Source organism: Calonectris borealis, chromosome 26 (genome assembly GCF_964195595.1).
Source record: "Calonectris borealis chromosome 26, bCalBor7.hap1.2, whole genome shotgun sequence".
Taxonomy (NCBI): Eukaryota; Metazoa; Chordata; class Aves; order Procellariiformes; family Procellariidae; genus Calonectris; species Calonectris borealis.
The window spans coordinates 4463898-4485025 of NC_134337.1; the positions used below are offsets into that span (position 1 = coordinate 4463898).

Genomic DNA, 21128 nt, shown 5'->3' on the forward strand with positions numbered 1-21128 from the left:
GAGAACCATCACCGTGCCATCGCAGAGGCAGTGGATGGCCCTGCCTGAGGTCTCTCAACAGGTTGGAGCTGGAACTGGGACCCAGATCTCCTGGTTAGAGCTGCGATTCCCTTGTTCTATAGCAGAAGTCTAGCTGGGCACCACAGTACCATCCGGCAATACTGAAGCTAGGTTTGTGTTAGTACAGCTGCAGTGGTGTGCAACTATGTATGGGCTAATTTACCCTCTGGAAATAGAGGAAATTAGTTTAGACAGAGCACAACCATGCATAGCCTGATCTGGTTCTGGGATCTGAGCTGCTGTTTCTCATGGTGCTAAATGGAGCTGGCTGGATGTGCCAACCTGCCCAGCTGGCTCAGAGCATTTCTGTACATTATAAACGCACCAGCACGTTCTAAGTGTTACCCCTTCTCTGGGTGATGTATTGTGATCTGGTGTACTGCAGCTCTTTATCATGAATCCACACTAAGTCAGATAATCAGTTTGATTTTATTTAGCTTTGCAGGCAGTGCAGAAAAAAGAAGTATGAATGCCCTTGGGTTTGGGGTCTTCCTGGGGGAGCTAAATGCAGCTTCACTTTGGGGAGTTATGAACAATGATCACATGTTGGTAACATCCCCTTGAGAGGGTAGGAAAAATACAGGGAGAAATACAGAGATACAGTTCATTCTTGGTTTGCAAAATCATTTGAGAAATGAGGAAGCAGGCTCAGAGCTGCGTGTAGTCTTCACATTGCTTTCTGCTATGTTCTGCAGTTCCTTATGCCTTTCCATACTGACTGTTCACCAAGGATCCACACTGTCCAAGGCAATTTTTGGGAGCTAGTCTTCATCACCTTGGAAAGACAGAATCTCTCACCTGGCACTGCTCTGAGATGACATGAAGTTGATGGTCTCAGTTCAGACCCTGGTGGAATGATACTAGGGAAGAATATTTGGAATAACTCTGCCTGGTGGTGTGGTGCAGCTACTGGCAGTGACGGGAGATGATCGCAGAGCATTGCGTTGCCAAAAGTGTGTCAAAAGCTTCAGTCTTTAGAGAGTGGAATCTCAGTTAAAAAGCTGATTTCTAGATAAATAATAACATTTGCTTTCAATACAAACCATCTAGTTCTGGTTATATTTCATGCTTTTGGGGGAAGCATTCCAGCATTTTGTAGAGACGTGTAGGACACCTTGAAAAAAGCTATTAGTTCTTTAACACTGATCTTCAATGAATTGGGAGAAGTTTCTTGGAGATTTGAGACAGAACCATGTCTTTCCATTTTTACACTATGTGGATGTGTTTGTGAGTTGCTCAACACGTGGTCGTTGAGATGTGTTACCTGAACTTCTATTTATGTTCACTGGTGTATCTGCAGTTTTATTTATAATAAAGCACTTGCCAGTAGCTGTATAGAGCAGCAAAATCTTTTTCTGGCCCAGCAATGAGCTGGGGGAAAACTGAGCAGAGCTCTCTCACCTTTACCATGCCTGGAGAAGCATCTCTGCACTTAGATAAGTCTGTGCTGGATCTCTTGACAGAAAGACTTCATATTCCTCCTTTCCCCCGGGCCCTTGATCCCATCCTCTTCCATTAGGTTCAGGTGTTACTGGCAGCATCTTTTCAGTTCAATTGTGTTGGAAAAAGTTGGTCAGTGCCAATGAGAAGAGGTGGTAGATGGTGACATTCCCTCTCTAGAGTGATAGGTTCATCGATACCTATGTTTAGTAGACAATCCTTTTCTTATGGCAGGTGGCAAAGCTTTGCCTGCAAATGCTTGATGTTCATTTCCCTGTGGATCCCCTTTGGTTTAGCTCTAAGCAGTGCTCTCCCAGGAGGGGCTGATTCCATCATGTGCAAGGTCACCAGTGAAAGGGAGGACCTGCTGCTCATTCAAGTTTGTGTTCTTCTGCTCTGTTTCTCTATTCTTCCTACTGTTGCCAATGATAAAGATCAGCACAGCCACCATGAACTTAGTAACCAGGAATCCAGCAATGATATAGAAGACAGTGAAGTCAGCTTCAGGAGGAATGCTATGGGGAACCATAAATACAACAATAAAGCTTAGCCATGAAGGAGATGTTCAACCTTTAAAGAAACTCTCTTGTAGTATACAATGTGAAGATGGTAACATATCTCCTGCAACAGGCAGTCCCTGCCTGTGCGCAACAGAGCCTGGGAGCTTAGAACAACTATAATAGGTTTTAACTGCAAGATCTTGCATACGGATAAATTATGATCTGCAGGAGTTGTTTGGCTTGGCACTGAAGCACTGCATTTTCTGGATTAGGATAAAGCTGCTGTTTAGAAACCACACAGCAGCTCTGAGAATTGTCATGGATTAGGAAGAGGTAGAGAATATACCTGTGGTGGTATTCCTCTCAGCTTCAAATGGGGTTGCCGATGCTAATCTGCCTTAGTCCTAGGGAGACTAGAGATCACAGCATGAGGAGTTTTATGGCTTACCTGGAGATGCTCCGCACAGCACTAGGCTCCTCTGGCATTTGGGTCTCCAGGACAGCTGATGATAGGAACAGAACAATTTAGTCTGCAGATGTTTCTGGGTGATATTCATTAGTGTCACCAACACTGATGCCCCAGCTAGGCATAGATAACCAAGGTGAGATTGGGCACTGGGCTGTGTGCTAGGAGATTAATCTGGGTAGCAATAAGGGGATGACATGTGTTAGATGTCCTGTAACAGTGAGGTCATGTTGCTGTAAATCAGGAACTAAAAGGAGGCAATGAAACACAGTCCCTCCTTAGACTAAGAAAAAAGTAGATGTTTACTAAAGTGAGGCCTTGGCATCTGCAGACACACATGAAATTTAAGCAGGCATTCAGGAACTCATGAAACTCAGAGCCCCAGGACATACCTGTCAGCACTTCCACTTGCACCTTCCTTAAGCTGCTTGTTTGCCCCAGGTAGTCAGTTTTACACTGGTACAACCCAGCATCCTGCTTCCTGAGTCGCTTCATGGTCACTGTCAGGACCCCTTCACGGATATTGTCACTGATGGAGGTGCTGCCATTCCTGTTCTTTAGGAATGGCAGCCAGAAGCGTCGGGCGCTCACCACATGTTGGCACTTGGTCTCATCGATCTGCTTGCACCAGCTCTTTTCTCTCCACCGCTGCTGCCAGGGGTTATAGGTGCAGTTGACAGAAATGGTGCCCCCCTCCATTCCGTACACCACAGTGACATTCTCTGCAGCAAAGGATGCTAGGAGAGAAGGAGGAAGTGGTGAGCCAAGTCTCTTTCATATCTATCCCTTACCACTATGTTTATGCTAAACGTCATTTTTCTCTTTTACAACTCTAGTGATGGCTGCTGTCACCTGTCTGCTTCCCCCATGAAAGATACAGTGCACTCAGACTCAGAGTCTTGGTTCAGACTTTCTTGAAATATGTCTGTAGTGATCCCTCTGACTGGTGTGTTATTTGGCTCTTGCCAGGAAGCTATTTTTGTGGGGGGGACTGAGGGAAGGAGGAGGTATCAGCTTCATTAATATTTGCAGATTTTCTGAAGCTCAGGAAATTTTGGTCCTTGCCTTCCCTTCTGGCCCCTTGGTGACTGCTCTGGATTGCAGTTTGGAGCTCAATCACACTTTCTGTAATCATTGGGCTCCTGCCCAGTACGGGGAAGCAGTTTCAGCATGATTAGGGGATTAAATATAAACTTGCATTTTCCTCTGGTCCTGAGGAGCATGAAGTTGGGCATTCAGGTAGACTGAGCTGGAATCAGGCAAGCTGTCTTGATTTTTAAAAGCTCTTTTTACAAGGCAGCTCATAAAAACATAGCTTGACCCAATAATGACAAATTGTTTCTGTGTAACTCTCATTAGACTAGTCTTGCTGTAACACTCCTGCTTTGCAACGTCCAGCCTGCTTACTTGCATACAGCTGCAGCAAGGCAGCTTGCTTCAGGTTTTGGTCCTGTGCTCGGCCCTTCCACCTATGTTCATAGATGCAGATTTGGCTCTGGAGTACCTGCTGCGCAAAAGGTCCTTTTGCACTAAATGCCCATGAAGTTTATCCCCATTTTAAGGCTCTTTATACAGCCAGAGAGAAGCAACACAGCCCTGGAATCAAAGTGACACCTACAAACCAGTGTCCAGCTAGCTGTTTGGGAGGTTTACTTCTTAATCCCACTCCTAATTTCTAAATCCAGGGGTTTAGCAATTTTTTTCACCCTATCTTTTAATATTCTACTAATTTTAATCATGTTGACAACTGGTCTTTGGCTGCTTGCCTTTTTTTGGCCTTAGTTCCTTATTTCTAATTTCCATTCCTCTTTATGGTAGGCAAAGGCAGAAGGGACAGTCTGAGCTATTAATACTTCCAGAGAGAAGTGCAGTGTGGTATTAACGGAAATCTGTATTTCTAGTTAAAAAATTCAGAGGCTAGTGCCTTCTGTGAAACCATACGTAATGATAAAACAGAAGTAAATTAAAAAACGGGCTCTTGTGAGGACTTTGTGCTGACTGAGCCTTTAATAACACTTCTTAAAATAATTTCAACCATTCTGAGTGAATTGTAAACTAAAAAAAACTGAAGGTCTTTCAGGTTTGACTACAAGAAGGCATAAAAATGGATCTGTGCTCTCCAGGTATCCAACACCTACAAGTCTTTTTCTGATATGTTGCTCCACTCAGCTGTTCCAGTCAAGGCTTACCTCACTGCATGTCCAATCCAGTCCTGTGCAATCCCTCTAAACATTTTAACTTCCTTTCCTGTTTCTCCTGTGGACCCCTCCTCGCCTCCAGTTCTGCCCCTTCAGTTCCTGGAACGGCCCCAGGGTTTTGTTTTTTGGTTTTGTTTTAAAAAGAAACAGCATTGCAAAAAATCTCTTGATCAGAATCATGGCTTTTAAAGATTTGCTGATGCCCCTGTGGAAAACTTTGTGTCATTATCTTTTCAACTAATCCTGCTGACAGATCATTTACTGTTTGTGTTCCTCCTCCCTTGTGTGCTACTGAAAAAAGTATAGTGAACTTTTTTCCAAACTCATTCAGATTTTTGAGACAGGTTTCTGTGCTCCCAAAGCCTGAATCTGTTGCCTTTCTGTGCGCTACTGCAAGCATCGGATCTCCAAAGCGTGGCTGGAGAGAGAAGACTGCCAGCTGGGAATACCAGCTGGGTGTTGTGCCTCGTTTCTCATTTCAGATGAACATTGCTTTCCAAGCTGAAAACAGTTAAGTGCCCAACATTTCACAGATGTCCCCTTCATTGAGTTTTATCTTTCTCCTCTTGAACCCTAGATGCTGCAATTTACATTCGAAGCCCTAAAAATGCAAACAAATAGGATTTTGCAATTTCACATTTCATTCTGAGAAGGCACACAAGACTTCTGTCAACTGTTTCCTGTTCTGACTCAAAAGGATCTCTGTGAGAAAAGCTGAGCGCATGGATCACGGCTGGGCCGTTGTTAACTTAAGGGAAAAAAACAAACTCCGAGGAAGGAGTCTGACATCCCTGCAATATAACTGGGGAGGAAGAGTAGAGGGGAGAACACAGTGCAATGCTCCAGGTTCCCTCTGCTTGCATTGCATTGGACCTTGCAGTGTATAGCCAGGCAGTAAGACTCTTTATCCATAATAACTGTTTGTATTGGTCTTCCTAAGAACTGCATGCTACAACGAAGATGCCTTTGCATCCGGAAAAAGCTACTGTTTCAAGACCTGTGCAGTCTTTTCACGTAGCGTTATCAGTAATCTCACACAAGGTGCAGGTAGGGACTAAGTTCTGCACCAATCCTTTACCCGATCTGTTAACTGAAACCCAAGGCCATGTACGCTTTCTTACCTGACAAGAAGACCAAGAAGATGAGGTGCATGAGCTTCTCCATGTCAGTTGAGCAGAGAAGGGGACAAGAGAGGAGTCTGGAGAAAAGTGAAAAGGGCTCTTGCCCAAGAGCAGCTTGCTTTTCCCCCACTCCTTGCTCTGCCGGAAGGAATGAGCACAGGAACTTGGCATCTTTTTCATCCTGCATATTGAGCAATTCACCAGGGACGGGCATTTCTCTCGTGGGCTGAAAATTCAGGCATCAGCATTGCCCACTCACAGCCACAATTTAGTCTAGACAGCCTGAAAGAGAGCATCATGTGATGGCCTGAAACCATGGTACTGGGAGTGCCTCTCAGCTCAGCAAGGGTGCCTGTCCACCAGAGCAGGCTTTACATACAAGCTTTGCATGGGGTGAATTTCTGGAAAGCCAAAAAGGAGAGGGTGGCTCTCATTGAGATCTGCAGGTAGCTCAGTCAGCATCACGAGGATGAAGGGAGGGCAAGGACATAATCTTGGGGTTTATCTTCCGGGGGAAGGAGGTTTAGAAGAGCCTGTGCATGAAGCATTCCTATTTAACACATAACTGAGGACAGGAAGACAAGAACACTGTGCTGGGTGAAGTTGTGAGGTGCTTTAGATGAGCAAAACAGACATCTTTATTTTGTACCTAGCAGAAAGGACATAAGATCAAGGAATGGGGGCATTGATTCAGAGCCAATCAGTGCCATACTGATGCAGTAGTTCAGGACTGCAGTTAGGGAGCCTCCTATATCATTAGCAAACTGGTAGTCTGTGGATGGGTTGCTCTTTTTTGAATGTATTTACTTGGAGATCTTCCGTGCAAGTATGACTAGACCCTGGCTTCTTAACTTGTGCGCTTACCTGTTTCTTAACAGGCAGATAAACCTGCAGGTCTATCCATAAATGTGCCTTCTTTTTCTTTCCTCTAATTAGTGTTTAAGAAAATGGTACCTTACAGTATCAAAAAATTCTCTGTGAGGCTTACGGATTGCAGTTTTTGTTCATTCTTGCTCCAGTGAGCACAAATCTGGATTCTCTTTGATCAGAAGCAACTGTCTACCTGAAAATGTCTCTGTTGAACTCAACTGTTTTCTACTATTACTCTTCCACTGTTTGACCCAGTGTAACTGACTGCATGAATAGCAAATAGTTAGAGGAATCTTGGGCTAAATGAACCATTTCCAGAACCATTTTCTTTTTCTTTCTGTCATTTCAGGTTAAACATGTCGACTCTGAAAATCTCAAAAAATAGATCAGCTTCCCTGCTGCAGTCATAGCAAGAGAAGCCTATTGGACGTGACTGGCTTGTGAACAGCGAGTGGTTCAAGGCTCTTTAATTTGCCACTTGCCTGCAGACCTTCGTGTAGCCAAATAATGTGCCAGGGTTTCTGGTCTTTTGGAGAAATTGAGCTGAGCCCCAGAAAACTCATTCATATTGCTTACCACATGACTGCTAAGTAAAGGCAGCAAATGTGTCATCTGGAATATTTCCAGCAGAGAGAGGGAAGTAATGGTATCACTTTCTAAGGCCCTAGTGAGCTCTCCCATGAAACTGTACCTGCATTTCTGGTCTCCTGTGACTTTAGAAGAAGCCACAAAACCTTGCTTTCTATGGTGTAGCCAAAAAAAAAGTGCTGGAAGTACGCATGCTGGTTTGTATTGGTCTTTCAAAGAACTTACAAAGAACCAGCTGCACTGGTGAATAGGCTGGGAAGAGCTGTTTAAAGTACAGCACAGCGCTGCAAAAGAACACAGCTACATCTGAGACTAGCTGGATAGTGATTCCTGAAGTGATGCAAAGATGCCTCATAACAATGAAGGTGAGAGACCAAGTGCATTGGAAAAACATGTTTGATAGTTTATGGTGTGATTATTCAGGATAGCAGGGTTTGATAAGGTCCCAGCCAGTCTAGTGTTCCTGTGGCAGCTCTTGGAAATTGGCAACCTGCATCATAGCTGCACTGGAGATCCATAAATATATTGTGTCTCTGAATTACTTGGACATTTACATCTGTAAATAATCCACTCTTAATTACCATTGTGTCCCTTCTGTTATATCAGCTGATGTTGAGACCAGCCCTCGTTCACTCATACTTCTTTCTCTGTTGTCTGTGTCATACCTCCTGCAACTTCTTCACACGGCCTACCAGTTTCTTGCTCGGTGCTACAGACCTTCCTCATGTCTGTCTCAGGGCTCGTCCTTGCAGTTAGCACAGCAAGGCACATTCTGTTCAGAAACATCCCAGTGCCCTCTCCACTCCTCTAGTGCAATACCACATGTTGTTCCCTTCTTTCCTTTCTCCAGAAATACTCATTTTTGGTTCTTCCTGCTTGTCTTGGTTCCCCACTGCCTTGGTTTAAGCAGCTGGTTTGTGTGTTCTTGGGGAACAGAGGGTGTAAGACAGCAGCCCAGCCAGAAGTTGTTGAACAAAGTAAGGGCCTTTGATTAGGAGGTGGTGAAAGGATGGGGCGGTCTGCACAAGCTACACATGGGAAGCCATGCCTGTAACTTCCGATTTCAGCTGCTGCTTCACTCTCTTTTCAATGTACAGGCCTCAAAGACTGCATAAATATGCTGTGGCTGTGGATGACCCTGAGAGCAAATTCAGCCCTCAAGCTTGGAAATAATTGAGTTGTCTAGAGGGTACAGTCTCGGAGGCTTTTGCTAGTGTAAGCCACAGCAGCCACACTGAATCCAACTCACAACACTCTGCACTCCCTAAAGGAACAATTGTACATGCACTCAGAAGTGACATCACCTTCATTCCCTCCTACCCCCAAATTCCAGTGTGTACACTCTATTTCTTGATCCAAAGCTAAACATTTAGCTTTAGTTTGAAAGCTGTTCACCATCTTAGTTCTTATCTAAGTGGACTGATAAACTTAGATTATAGGGGAATTTGCATTAAGTCTCAAAAAGTGTACGTATTACTTATACGCACCATTGTTGTTTTGTAGCTACAAGACCTGCTGGTGCTCAGATTCATACAGCACAATCCTCAGTTTGCAAAGTTTGCAGTGCAGCATATCATCGTATTGCAATACACCCTTAAGCTATTTGCCTTCAGGTAGATGCTGGTTCTGCTTATTCCTATAATCCAGTGCTCATATCCCCCACCAATTACATGGCAAATGAACCCGGTCACAGCAAGGTTGCAGTTTTATCCTTACAGCACTGGAATGAGTTTGCTTGGCCATAGTAGCTGAACCCTTAGGAGCGGGATAGAGTTTCTATCAGTGAACATAGTTGAAATGCCAAACCCATCCACATCCAGACGAATATTGCTCTTATTCAAAAGGTCAGTCCTCCACACCTGCCTCTCCAAAAGAGCCTGCATTTTAATGGAATTGAAGAAAGCAGATGTGCAAGGGATCCTGAGAATTACCCAGCACCTCTGTCTGACCCGAGAGAACCTGCACACTTCTGGCAAAATTCTCTACGGGCCTCTAATAGGAGGGAGGTCTTAAAATGCACAGGCAATATACACATGGCAGCAAAAACTTAGACCTTTCCCCAGTGTCCATCCACACACCTTCTACTCCCCATTCCCACTTCGTATTCCAGTTCTTTTCTCCCATTTCTGGATTGTTTTGGGATTCTGTGCTTCATCCTTTGTCATTTGTCGGTAACTGCTTGAGAGCAATGATAGCATATTCCACATTTTCATCTTCGGGTTTCCTGTGAGTCTGACTTGGTTCAACATTGCAGTAGAGGGGATCCTCAGAGCTGAGTCGGGATTTAAAGTTCAGGGTAACATATTTTAGGTCTTTGCTGTCATCCTTGGGACTTTCCATTCTTTCAGTGCTGTCAAGCTATGAAAAGAAAGGGAAAACACTTGTTAGCACGATTCAGTGCCAGGCCACAGCTGTTATCAAAAGAACAAGATTTTCCTAGGTAGAAAGGAGAAGCCATGTAAAAATTTACCTTTGGTCATGACAGAGATGGAAGAACAGAAAACTCTTTCCTTCATCACCTCTCCTTGATACATCAGATTACATCTTCTAACCTTGGTTTCTAGTCTTTGAGTAATTTCTCAGAGATAGAATTTGCTCTACTGTGGTTTTTTCCTACTGGAGTTTCCTTACATTAACTACCTCCTCTCTTTCCACCTGGGAACATTCCTCTCTCTGGTGACATTAAATACCATTTCACCTCCTGCTCACAACCAAAAAGGAGCACCAAGGTCCTCGTCAGATGGGTCAGCCAGCTCCTCACAGACTATTGGCAAGGGATTCAGGTACCATATGGGAAATCCATCATTTTTCTCACCTGTGCTATGTCCTCTGGTTTGTCATAGGTGTCCTCTGCTTGTCTGGTACCTTTGGAATGAGCCAAAATCAGAGGGTTTAGAAGTAGAGAAGTCATGAAATGCCTGGGCATTGCCTATGCTTTAATAGTTTTGGGGAAGGCTGTGGGATTGCGCAGGGATAGAAGCAATGAGTGTGCCAGTGGGACCCATTTACCCTGAGTCTTGTGAACATATTGCTCTTGCTTCTCTTCTAACATGTTAGGGGGTGTCCTGTTCAGAGTCTGGAGGAACATGGGTTTGACTCGCTGTGAGAGGAGATCACAGCAAGGAGCCTGCTTTAAGGCTTCCCAGGCTGCACCTGCCTTATCTTCTCCAGGGCAATGTGAGTTGGGAATAACTGGAGTGGAAAAGTGATGACCAGAGAAGGCCCTGTTTAGTACAGACTAGAACACGAGGCATCACCAGTCTCCACATACCTCCTCTCTTTAGCTGCTTGCGACGCTTGACGCACAGTGTTATCGAGGTGATAAGTACCAGGATGAACAGGATGCTCAGGACCCCAGAGAGTAGGATGAAGGTGTTTACGTTTGAGCTGAAGCCAGGAGAGCAAAGGAGTTACCAGTGTTAGATGGTAGCACAGCATGATGCTGACGCAGCCCGTTACGAAACAGTGAACAAAAAAAGCGACAGGAATAGCTTTTATGCACTAGCTTTCATGCATTTGGAAGGAGGGTCTAGCTCTCCTGCAGCAATGCTATCTTGATTTTTCTACCTGGCTGTGCCTTCTGAACTTTTCCTAAACTACACTCCGGGCTTTAAAAACAAGCCACTGTTCAAAGTTCAGAGCACAATTCCAGGCTCTCTGGAGCAGGTACTGCCTTTTCCTCCTGTGTTTTGCTGCACCTCGCACACTGGAGCTGATGTGTGACTGTACTCTTAGGTGCTGCTGTAGTGTTAATGATGGCAGATGTCCAAAGGGGAAGAAAATCCTTTACATTTAACAGCCTGGTAAATAGAAGGATAAAATAGCAGCCAAGGACTATTTCATTGTTAAATATTCATGGGCAGGAGTGAGCAAAGTTGAGAGAGAAAGGCTTAGGGGCAGAATCTGGGGGCTTCTATTGCTGCAAAGAGTACAGCCCAAAGAGATAAGGATAAAAAAGTAGATAGGCATCTACATTGCAGAAAGCTGTGACTTGATTTTATCGATCTGCTTCTTCCTTTGTAATTACACTCTGGGCAGGAGCTGGAAGAGGAGAGGCCATCTTTGGTAAGGATGCCTGTCATATCTAATTCCTCTGTAAGCAGGAGTCTTCAGAATGCCCAGAGACTGCCTACCCCAGGAAGACAGGTGTATTGTGGACGAGACATTAATAACTCTTGTCTGTGTTCAAGCTCAAAGACTTTCTCTAGGCCTTACCTTGGTGCTGGGGTGTTGCCAGAAGGGGTTGTTTGACTTGTGCCTGCAGTACCTGACGAAGTTGTTCCATCCAATACTGCAATCACAAACATGAAGAGAAGAATAATCACTACTGGGCTGCTTTGCATTTACCAGCTAAACTTCCCTGCCATTGCACATGGATATAAATGCACTCCTGCTCTGACACCCAACACAGACAAGCTGCCCAGGCTGTAACCTGTGTCATTAAGACTTCCTGGCAGCAGGCAAAGCAATGTAAGGATCGAAAGGTGGGAGGGAGGGGCAAGGAGCTCAGCAGGAGCCCCACTCTGTGTGTACCCACCACAATGCATGGCAGAAGGAAGTGCTATAAGTGCAAGCAGATATGCTCTACAGCAAAGATCTTCAGGTAGCAATGAAGTACTTAACGACTCTGTGCTTAAGCAGACAGAGGCTTGCGAAAACTAAGCAAAGAGCATTGTCTGTGAAAGACTCGGCTGTAAGAATTGCTTCCGGGACTGCTTCTGTGCCCACAGGAGGTTGTATGTGCAGGAGCCTGCTCACTTAGTGACTGCATACAGTCCCATGTGTTAGGATTTTCTTCTAGAGAATTATGCTGTCCCCTCTCATCTTCTGGATTGCCATATCTGTTCAGTGCTCCTCTGCCAAATTCCAGACAGACAGGCTGCAGCATGGGGCTGGTCTCCCACAATCAGGTGCCTAAGTGTTACCACTTAGTGTTAAAACATCATGCTGGAAGAAAACCTAGAAGTCACAGATCTTTAAAATATGGGTCTAAAGGTTGTCCCCTTGACACCCAAATGTGAAGGTCTTAACAGTCTTTGAAAGCCAAGGGATGAGTTGCTGTAAAGGGGCTATCATGAGAATGAGTGACAGAAACACCTCTGTGAAAACAACTGACGCTGCTCTCAGGTAAAAAAGAAGCAATACAGCCCATGCATGTGGTTCAGTTCTGATCCCTGCTGCTATTCCATAGCATGATTGGTGTGAGAAGGTACAATGATGTAGAGTTTGGGCAGGCAAACACATGCAGATGTAACGTGGGAGGTGGTGTAAGCTGGGCAGTGCAGAGACTAGGCAGAGAGAGTAGGAAAGTGAGTTTGGAATCTACAAACAACGACGTTTCCCTACAGGTCAGTACTCACCCTCAGAAATACTGAGCGTAACCTCCACCATTCGGAAAAGATGAGCGTGTTCATAAAGCGCGCACCAGTACACGCCGGAGTCCCGTGCCTGCAGCTTCTCCATGGTGATGGTGACAATCCCCTGCTGGGTGTTGTCCTGGATCGTGACTCTGCCTTGCTGAGGTGTCCTGAGGTACCCTCGAGGCTTCCAATTCGTGATGACCAGTACGGTACATGCTTTTCTAGCTCGCTCTTTGCACCAGGCTTTGCTCACAGCCCCATAGTCTGGGGCGCTGTACGGACACTGGACAGAGACATTGCCTGACTCCTTGGCTGTATATTGTTGGGTCCCTGGAAAACACACGGCGTGTTTGATGAGATCCCAAAGCAGGCACAATGGCACCCCTTCCTCATCACTGGAATATATGCTGTGGGCTGAACCCTCCCTGGTGTCCTTCTACCTCCAGACATGAGGAGCAGAAGGGGACTGGAGCCAAATTACGCATGCAGAGGTGGGTCACAAATTGGGTGGGGTGCTGTCCCATTCCTCTGGTTCCCTCAGGAACCGCATGCTCACAGGCGCTCAGCCCGTAGGGTCTGGGAGGCAAGGACCAGGGAGGGCTGGCAGCTGCGGGGCCAGAGCAAGAGCAATGCCTGGCAGTGGGGGAGGTCTCCAGCAGTGCCCAGCGTGGGCCAGCCGAGTGCTGAGCTGGGGAAGCTGCTCCTGGAGCCCCTGGCTCAGCCCTGTGGGAAGCAGTTGTGAAGAGTGGCCCCATTTGCAGGAGCTCATGGGAACCTCCCCTGAGTTTCTGCGGGGAGCAGAGAGCATGAAGGGCCAGGCTTGAGCTTTGGCTCCACAGGCCCAAGGGGCAGCTGCCAGTGTGTCCGCCTGAGAGACAGGCAGGCAGGGAGAGATGGGTGTCAGCTGTGCGGCGGCAGTGCTGGGCTTCTCCGTGGCGCAGGACGGGAGGGAGAACAAGCAGGGGAGGTGGGGCTGCCAACAGGCACGCTTGGCTGCCAGTAGGTACTCACTCTTGGACACAGAGAGCCTGACTTCCATTATCCGGGTGAGACTTCCGTAGAGTGCACACCAGTACACGCCTGTGTCCTGGGCCTGCAGCTTCTGCATGGTGACGGTGACAGTCCTCTGCTGAGTGTCATCCTGGATCAATGTTCTGTCTTCCAGAGCTTTGCTGTTATGCCATGTTGAAGTGTAATCTGTCCTCGCCACAACTCTACAACCAGTCCCACGTTCTTTTTGACACCAGGCTTTTGTCTCTGTGGTGTACCACTGGGTGCTGTACGGGCACTGCACAGAGAGACTGTCCAACTCCCACTTGTGCAACTCTGCAAAACAGCACATGTGGTCACTGACCCGTGAGCAGTGGGCACGCAGGCATCCGCCGCCCAGCCTGAGCTGGGCACCTGGGCCAAACTCTGCCCTGGGGCAACTCCCTCATGGACGGCCCGTCTGTCAGGGCAGGGGTGAGGTAGGGCAGGACAAGAGAGAGCCAAGAGCCTGCAGGGCCAGCTAGGTCTGTGGGGCTCCTTCACACCATGCTTGTGTGAGCGGGGAAGGTGGGGAGCAAGGCTGGGGAGGGTGGGGGGTTGTGGGGGTCCGGGGCAGCTGCTCAGCTGTGTGGGAGAAGGGGGACAGAGCGGGGGAAGGAATGATGTTGCTTTCCGACAAGATTTGAGTTTGTATGGAGAAAAAGGTACTCACCCTTGAAAACATTCAGTGAGATCATCTTTGTTGCATGATACTGGTTACTGTAGGAAAGGTAAGCACAAGAGTATATGCCTGAGTCCTCTGCCTGGAGGTTACTCATGGTAATGGACACAGTCTTATGCATGCGGTTGTCCTCTATTGTAACATTCCCCTTTGTGGCCCAGGCTGTGTATGAGTATTCTGTTGGGTTGGTCGTCTTCACTAAGAGCTCCCAGTGGTTATCATCTCTCATGCGGAACCAGGCTTTCTGCTGCTGGTAGTTAATCTGTGCTGTGTAAGGACACTGGATATACAGAGTGCTTCCTTCTGATCGGCTCTCCTCAGAATCAGGTGTTTGCGTTTGGAGACCTGTAAATGTCAGATGTGGTGAAGGAGAGGGGAGCTGATGCAGGGCTGCCCACAGCCTCCCGACAGACGTGGGGAAACTCTGCCTCTGACTTCCTCCATGGGCACTGTGGCTGGACAAACTCTGAAAAATGAGATCCATTCCCCCTGCTAAATTTACCTGCTTGGAAATGGGAAGGTTGATTTCTGGTGGGCAGTGTTGAGATTTGAGCTGGGACTGCAACTGTGATTTAAAACCCAGTATCTTTGATTTAAAACCCACAGACAGGTGGGCACTAGAGGTGTTGGACCTTCAAGCCTAAATGGAGGAATGGTGGGAACTAGGGCTGCCCCTTCCCTCCCGACGAGTTGCCGCGACTTGCCCAGCTCACAGTCCAGCCGGTGTTCAATTCCCCCCCACTGTGGAGCTCCACAGGCAGCAGGTGGTGGGGAAGGGTGTCCCACTCCCCCTGGGTGCGTGACAAGCCTGAGGCATGCCCAGCTCTTCTCTTACCTGGTAAGTAGAGCGGCAGCAGGAGGAGGACTCTCAGCTCCATGGCTGTCCTCAAGCCCAGGGAAGGGGCATTGCTGGGGGCTGCCCAATGTGTCCCGTTCAAAAGTGTCTGCCTTGTGAGCCTTCCCGCATCACAGTGACGCTGTTGGAGGAAGTGCCTGAGGTGTTGCTTTCTCTCGGAAATCCTTCACCGTGTTTTGCAACAAGACTGATATTAAGATAATTTCAGGGTGCATTTGGGGAAGTGGCTGAGAGCAGAGATTGGCTTGTCCTGATGGCAAAGGCCCTTTGCTGCTCTCGCCTGGCCATCGTCATGCTCTGCCCTCATGCTAGTGGCAGCGGGGGACTCCTTGGGCTGTCCCGAGCCATGGAGATAGAGCAGGACCTTTGCCCTGGGCTAGCCCTTCTCTCTGGGCTCCCAAGATGCCCTCTGCCCAGTCCCTTGCTGGAAAGTCTCCTCAAAGCCAGGGTGGCAATATGTCCAGGGCTGTGTCTGCATGGACCCTCCCACGGGCCATGCCGTTTGGTGCCTAGCCTAGAGTGCCCAGCTGGAGAAACCAAACCAGAATCATTTGGCTTTTGCACATTACACAGTAATGTCTCCACGGGCACAACTGAAGTGATGTTAAGTACAGGGGAAACAATGCAAATATTGAAATAATCCATTCAAAGCAGCTCCTGACACGACTGGCTCTTGGCTTACTGTGAAAATGGACAGCTAAACACAGCTTCCTGGCTCTGCATGTCTGTTTGGTTCCCCAGTATGATTCAGGAACTGGAGATGATAGGGTGAGGGAACTGGGAGTCAGGAGCAGCCTAATAGGTAAAATGAACTGCGGAGTACAGAGAGCAGAGAATGGGTGAGGCAGGTGGGGCAGAAAGCCTGGGAAATGAAGGAATTTTCTGCAAGGAAAATGAGGAGAAAGGAGTTTCTCCAATTTAAAAAAAAAGAGACACTCACCTATGAAAACAGCCAGCTTAATTTCCTTTATGTGGAAGAGGTGAGAGTCATCATTAGCAGCACACCAGTACTCCCCAGTGTCTTGTACTGTGAGCTTCTCCATGGTGATGCTGAGAACTCCCCTCTGGGTGTCATCATTTATGGTGCATCTTCCTTTCTGAGTGTCATTCTCATTCTGACTGCTCATCTTTTCTGTACTGACCAAGACAGCACACTCTTTCCCGATTCTTTTTGCACCAGGCTTTCCGCACAGCCTTGTAATCTTGCATGTTGTATGGGCACTCAACAGAGAGACTGCATCTCCCTAGCTACATATCCTTGGGTTTCTGGAAAAGGTCAAACTGGTTAGTAAAGTCCAGACAAAATGTCCAATCACATCAGTTTCCCGCAATTAGAATAAGCACAATATTGTAATCCAATTCACAGGTATTTTAGCTACAGGAGGGTCGAATTGAACTGGGATGCTGAATAAAAAATAAACATCCAAAATATTCTGTCCTTCTGAAGAAATTTTAGGATAATATAATCATGTACCCAAACAAAGCAAAGCTTGTTGTAACAGAAACATCAGGAGTCTTTGCTCTGAATTCGTCAGCTGAGTTGGTGATCAGAGAAAAACAGCGAAGACAGAGAAAGATCTGAGGCACCTTATGTACAAGACATTACTAAAACAACTTTTTGTCTGGAAAGGAAATGACAGCGGTGATATTACAAAAGTCTATAAAATCAGGAATAGCAGTGAGAGAGAGAACAGGAGCAATAATTCACTGTCTGTTATAAGAAGGAAGTCACCAGTTAGGAGACAAGGAGAAAAGGAAATTCTCCACGCATGCATCAAGTGTGAACTTCACTGCCATAGGGTGTTTATATACCAGAAGTTCTTGTGTGTCACCAGAATGAGCAGACGAATTAAAGAGAAAAAATAATTTAGCCATTGCTATTATAACAAAAATATCCTCTCCAGAAAATCACTGGAGGCTGGGAGAGTATTCTGGAGAGTTGTTTCTACGTGCTTCTCTGTTTTTGTACTCCTTCCTAATTAAGCCAGTGTTGGAGACCTTTGGCTATTCCTCAGTAAACTGGGAGAAGGTAATACAAAACACTGAAAAGGTAAGCAGAGAAAGTGAGGCAGAAATCTACAAAATGCCCCACATTTTCCTTAAAAAGAAATAATCCCAGCTAAGAGACATGATGACACATCTTCCATGAATGAGATATCCACTATGGGGTAAAGTCTTCACAGGTGAAATCCAGACGCTGGCTTCAGCTGGGACCTCAGTCCTGTGTACCTCACACACCACCTGCTCTCTCTGCCTCTCCCGTAACAACCTATTTTCCCACAGTATCCCAAGTTCTGACAGGAAGAAGCTGCTGGATTTAGGTATAGTAACAATTTTAAGATACAAGCGCTCCATCTCTCCTCTCCTGTTATGTCCAGCACAGCAGAGCTGGGAGAAACTCATCAGTGTTCACAGCTGAGCAGCCTCAGCCCATTATCAAATGAGTTAGTGTAAAAGCTCTGGTACAGGAAGTCATTCTTTTTTTCAGACTTTGTGGAAGAATCTAGCAAGTTAGGAGATGCTGAGTAAATTCTTAGGCTGCCTTATCTCAGGTTGTGGTTTTGGGAAGAAAAAAAAAAAGCCTCTCACAAAAATATTTGAAAGAACATAAAACTGCGGTAAGCCTTAAAATAACTTGTCCTTTTTTCACAGAAATGGAGAAAAACGAGACTAATGTAACAAATTTTAATAGCCTTTTGTTTGAAGTCTTGGTCTGAGGAGTGTGTGATCTAGCAATAAGGTAATAAAAGGTTAGGGAGAAGGGGAGTCTAGGGAACATTCAGACGTTTCCCCCAGTTTTCATGGTTGTCATATGCATAGTTTTTATAGCCATTATTTTTGTGCTGTCTGCCTGTTTATCAGTACAAACCTTGCAGTAAATAAGACAGAACAAGGGTAGGGAAAAGGACTGTAAGAGAGTGGGCAACGGAGCATTTGCAAAAGCCGGTTCTGCAGTGTTTCTCATGGCGTGGGTCCATCCATGCCCTGTGCAGGGTCACAAGTTGTGCGAGAGGATAAAGTACCAGGCTGGCAGAGGGAATGCTGTTGTTTCAGTGCCGGCTTAGGAATATTTCCCTGTTCAAGAGGTTGTGATGTGCCATATAAGGAGGACAGACTCCTAGCCATATTTTCAAAATTTCCAGTATTTAGCTCTCCACTGAAAGAGAAGGAATGTTGTGTCTCAGCATCCCTCTGCACTGCTAATAAGAAAATGAAGTCTTTTCCTTATTTCAAATTCATGTTTTACTGTATTGTAAAGGATAACACAAATTTACTTTAAGTAAAAAATTTGATCTTTCACAGAAAGCAAATATATTTTTGGGTTAAAGATCAAAAATTTGCACTAAAGTATAGTTTTCCTCAACCAAAGATTGCTGACTGTCTGTGAAGATCTGATGTAGCAACTGTTCTTTGTGTTGTAGTGTTTGGGGATTCCTTGGTTTTAATCTGTCCTGCTTGAGCATGAGTCGGAAACAGTCCCTTAAAAAACGACGAAATTGTGCTGTGTGGCTCAGTGTGAGCTCCACTGTAGTTCTGCGTAAGTTCTTGTGATGGCTGGTGGGTTCAGTGCGTGTATTTGAGAAAAAGGGAGGGACCAGGCAGGAAGCCGGTCATCAAAAGATGAGGAGATTCTCCAGCTTTGGTTACAGCTTAGTACTGTGCTCAGGGACAGATCTTTTCATACCTATTCAAGCTTTGTGTCTAGAGATACAGTGAGCACAAATACATATGGAATTATATTCCCTCTATGGAATAGTTAACAGGCCTGAGCTGGCTCTGCGGAGGCTTCAAAAGACTGAGGATATAAAAGGTTTGGTAAAGAAACAAAAGACTATGTCAGTCGTGTGTGATAGTAAATCTGTGCTAGTCATTCGTGGGGGCTGATGAAATAGTATTACACTGTTGTCATTTGGATGATCCGAGTTCCAAAATTATTAGCAACTCTTTTATGCAACATTTGCTTCCCTGCTGCCTGCCAAAGACTCTCCTTTTCCTTGACAGAGGCTTTCAGGGGGATCCTTCCCTTTAGAGTTGCTTTTTTGCTGCATCAAAGGTGCAGTGCTCTGTGCACTTAGTCTGGTGTGCCTCAGTACCTGGGATTCTGCATCTTAATAATCAACTCCTAAGAGGCGTTTAACAGCCATGAAACAAATGCTTTAAGGCCTCCTATCTTGATTCACACAGATCTAGCCTGTCCTTAAGTAGCTGTGATTTCTATTAAATATTGCACATGCAGAGAAGGAATCACTGCCAGGACAGTTTTCCCTTGAGCCAGTGACCTTTCAGGGAGTGGTGGAGCTGGACCAGGTAGTGCCAGGGGACGTGTTGTTTGCATGACACACTTATACCTGTTTTTGAAAAGGAAACTGTGCCCAGAGTGACTTGGCTTATGGTCCTGGAGAAGCCAGAATCTTCAGGTAATAGGAACTGGAGCTGGCCCATCTCCTTTCGTAGCAGTGCAGAGAATTTCTCCATCTGAAAAGAAACTTGCTTTGGTGGTAGAAACTTTCAGAAAATTCCTTTCCTGATGCTGGAATATCATGCATTGTACAGGACCTTAGACAAATGCAAGAGAAACACTGTACCTGAGCTCCCCTTGCCTCTTGTACCGCCTCACCCCTTCTCTTACCTGAAAAACAGAAGAGCAGGAGCAAGAGGAATCTTGGCTCCATGCCTGTCTTGGAGCCAAGAGAAAGGGCTACACTGAAGGCAAATCAGATGATCAGTAGGTGTCTTCTCTCTGTACTGTCCTATCCCACACTGCTACTGCTGGAGGAAGTGGCTAAGCTTAGTGGCTTACCACTTGGCTTGGCACAGAAATCCTTCACTGCTGTTTTACAACCGAATTCATACTTAAATAATAGAATTGTCCGCATCAACAAAGCTTGGCCAGTTCAGAAGACACAGATGCATTAAGCAGAATTCAAGGAGAAGCTGTTTTCATCTCCCCATTGCATCAATAGAAGCCACACTTCACCATCTTGCTACACTTCCAATGTTGTCCCTGAAAGACCCCTTGACACTCCCACTAGCAACATGATTTAAATCAGCCAGCCCTTGGCCTCAGAGAAATGGAGAAATGTTTCAGTTTTTAGAGGCACATAAACTTCCATGTGGCTGATTCTGAACCTGGGTGCTTCGGAGGCCTGCGTTCAACCACAGCAGAGGTGAGGGAAGGAGAAAGACATGGGGTGGTGCAATGCCACATCCATGTATTTATGCACTCACTGGGCAGAGCTAACAGAGGGAATGCGGAATGGCTTCTGTAGCTTTACCCCTCCTTTCCCTTGGCCTCCTGGAGGAACTCTGCCTCCTGGAAATTAGGACAAAGCCAGCTCTCCTCAAGGTGAGCAAAGCCACCTGTGGAAACCTCCAGTTCAATCATCAAGCCACAATGTGTGCATCATAGCCGCAACAAAAGTCTCCCTTTAGCGATGGCCGTCACAGCTCTGGGGTGGACTCGCTCATGGCTCTTCCACAGCTGGTTCCACCCCAAATAGCTGCTTTGGGAAGCACAAGCAGTGGCAGGTCTTATTTGTCTTGACTCCATGCTTTCTTGGCCTTACTCTTGTTCTAGCTGTTGTAAGGATACTGGAGAAGGACTGTCCTTCCACTCTGCTCCCCAGACACCTTGTGCTTGCCATACTGGGAAACATGCCCCTAGTCAGTGGGTCTTGGCAGATTCCCTTCTGCCTCCCCTTGAAATCCCTGTGCCCTTCTCTGCCCTTCAAGGCAGTGACAGTAAAGAAGTATAATGGCAGTAAATTCCACTGCCTCCCCACTGCCAGCAGATGTGCTCACAGTGGTCTCCCCTGGGCCAGTACCTAGCAGCCTCGCTCCATCAGAGCAGTGCAGAAAGACTGTAGTGACACCCTTGCTGCAAATAATTTCCAATTATATGAATAAGCAGCTTATTAACAGTACATTCTAGCTAATCATTTTGTGCTAGATATCTTC

The 21128-nt window shown here is 46.3% G+C and overlaps 3 protein-coding genes across 3 annotated transcripts in view; 1 reads left to right on the forward strand and 2 right to left on the reverse strand.

Moving 5' to 3' along the window:
- Positions 1-21128, forward strand: part of NFYA (nuclear transcription factor Y subunit alpha) — a 91759-nt gene that overhangs the window by 28497 nt on the left and 42134 nt on the right. Inside the window, exons 14-15 of the transcript XR_012677328.1 lie at positions 7005-7608; positions 12592-13094. The gene's annotated coding sequence lies outside the window, so the exon portion shown is untranslated. The remainder of the gene's footprint in view (positions 1-7004; positions 7609-12591; positions 13095-21128) is intronic.
- Positions 1799-5828, reverse strand: LOC142093105 (triggering receptor expressed on myeloid cells 2-like). Its single transcript, XM_075173978.1, has 4 exons — positions 5786-5828; positions 2859-3203; positions 2449-2503; positions 1799-2015 (listed from the first exon to the last, which is right to left on the reverse strand). The coding sequence occupies exons 1-4, from the start codon at positions 5826-5828 to the stop codon at positions 1799-1801; spliced, it is 660 nt and encodes a 219-aa protein (XP_075030079.1).
- On the reverse strand, positions 7607-15316 carry LOC142093190 (polymeric immunoglobulin receptor-like). The gene is made up of 8 exons (XM_075174116.1): positions 15150-15316; positions 14306-14659; positions 13615-13929; positions 12604-12933; positions 11459-11534; positions 10515-10630; positions 10059-10108; positions 7607-9601 (listed from the first exon to the last, which is right to left on the reverse strand). Exons 1-8 carry the CDS (start codon positions 15190-15192, stop codon positions 9395-9397), a joined length of 1491 nt encoding a protein of 496 aa, XP_075030217.1. The 5' UTR covers positions 15193-15316; the 3' UTR covers positions 7607-9394.